Here is a 1429-nt window from a genome sequence, read left to right as displayed (position 1 = left end):
TGTCCAAAACACTGCTCTAGACAAAAGTTCTTTTTATCATTGGGAACTTTTCATTACATACATGATTTCAATTGTATAAAGAATTTATCTTTTCATGACTTTATTGATATTTATAACTTGTCTTTTCATGACTTCATTGATATCTATAACTTGTCTTTTCATGACTTCACTGATATTTATAACTTGTCTTTTCATGACTTCATTGATATCTATAACTTGTCTTTTCATGACTTCACTGATATTTATAACTTGTCTTTTCATGACTTCATTGATATCTATAACTTGTCTTTTCATGACTTCACTGATATTTATAACTTGTCTTTTCATGACTTCATTGATATTTATAACTTGTCTTTTCATGACTTCATTGATATTTATAACTTGTCTTTTCATGACTTCACTGATATTTATAACTTGTCTTTTCATGACTTCATTGACATCTATAACTTGTCTTTTCATGACTTCACTGATATTTATAACTTGTCTTTTCATGACTTCATTGATATTTATAACTTGTCTTTTCATGACTTCATTGATATTTATAACTTGTCTTTTCATGACTTCATTGATATTTATAACTTGTCTTTTCATGACTTCACTGATATTTAAAAGTTGTCTTTTGATCTGAGGGGTTTTATTTCATCCTATGACAACAAACTTTTCACTTGGTAGAATATTAAACCTGTAACACTTATCAATATGGTATATCTAATTAAGTGATTAGTAGATATATTGTTTAAGTTAAAAGGGATGATTTAGTATATTCTACATTCTAATCTACAATAAATGACAGTAATTTTGAAGGTTTTATTTTGTGACAACATTAATCAACCCAGATAAATGAAATAAAAACCTCCTCCTGTATTTCCACTGTCTAATGATTCTGTGTTGTTTGATAAAGTGTTATTATGATAAAGTCGTGCCATTACAGGATACCAATAGCCTAACATAAAATCATATATTATTATATATCTGAATATTATACATTCAGTGATAATTTCATACCAAATCCTGTCCTATTTTCACCCCAAACAGAGAGAATCTATATTTAATAATATCCAAACAACCAAAGAGAAAGTCAGAAAAAAGACAACACACTTCAGCAGATTTTGAATAATATTAAAGCCACTACCACAAAACAACATAGAAATATCATGTACATCTATACATACCCACTCCTCCAGTTTTAAATGTTCTTTTTTCACTGGCCATTTGAGCAAAGTCAGCATCACCTTTCTGACCAGATTTAGCAACTATTCTAATTTCATATGTCATTCCAGATTCCAAGTTTTCTAGTACTTGCCAGGTATTCATAGTGGCATGTTCTGGATGTGTATTCCAGGAATCTAAACCTTAATTGGAAAGATGATATTTTAAGCAAAACTTTACTATTAGGTTCTAAGATAGAAATTTTTAGACAGTAAATATT

At 28.4% G+C, this 1429-nt stretch overlaps 1 protein-coding gene across 1 annotated transcript; it reads right to left on the bottom strand.

Moving 5' to 3' along the window:
- Positions 1–84: 84 nt before the first annotated feature.
- LOTGIDRAFT_176981 (hypothetical protein) lies at positions 85–591 on the bottom strand (the record flags this gene model as incomplete). Its single annotated transcript, XM_009068892.1, has 1 exon — positions 85–591. The coding sequence occupies one exon, from the start codon at positions 589–591 to the stop codon at positions 85–87; it is 507 nt and encodes a 168-aa protein (XP_009067140.1).
- Positions 592–1429: the final 838 nt, after the last annotated feature.

Source organism: Lottia gigantea (assembly GCF_000327385.1).
Source record: "Lottia gigantea unplaced genomic scaffold LOTGIsca_9577, whole genome shotgun sequence".
Classification (NCBI taxonomy): Eukaryota; Metazoa; Mollusca; class Gastropoda; family Lottiidae; genus Lottia; species Lottia gigantea.
The sequence above is the reverse complement of the archived record's forward strand: the minus strand, read 5'-3'. Positions and strand labels throughout refer to the sequence as shown.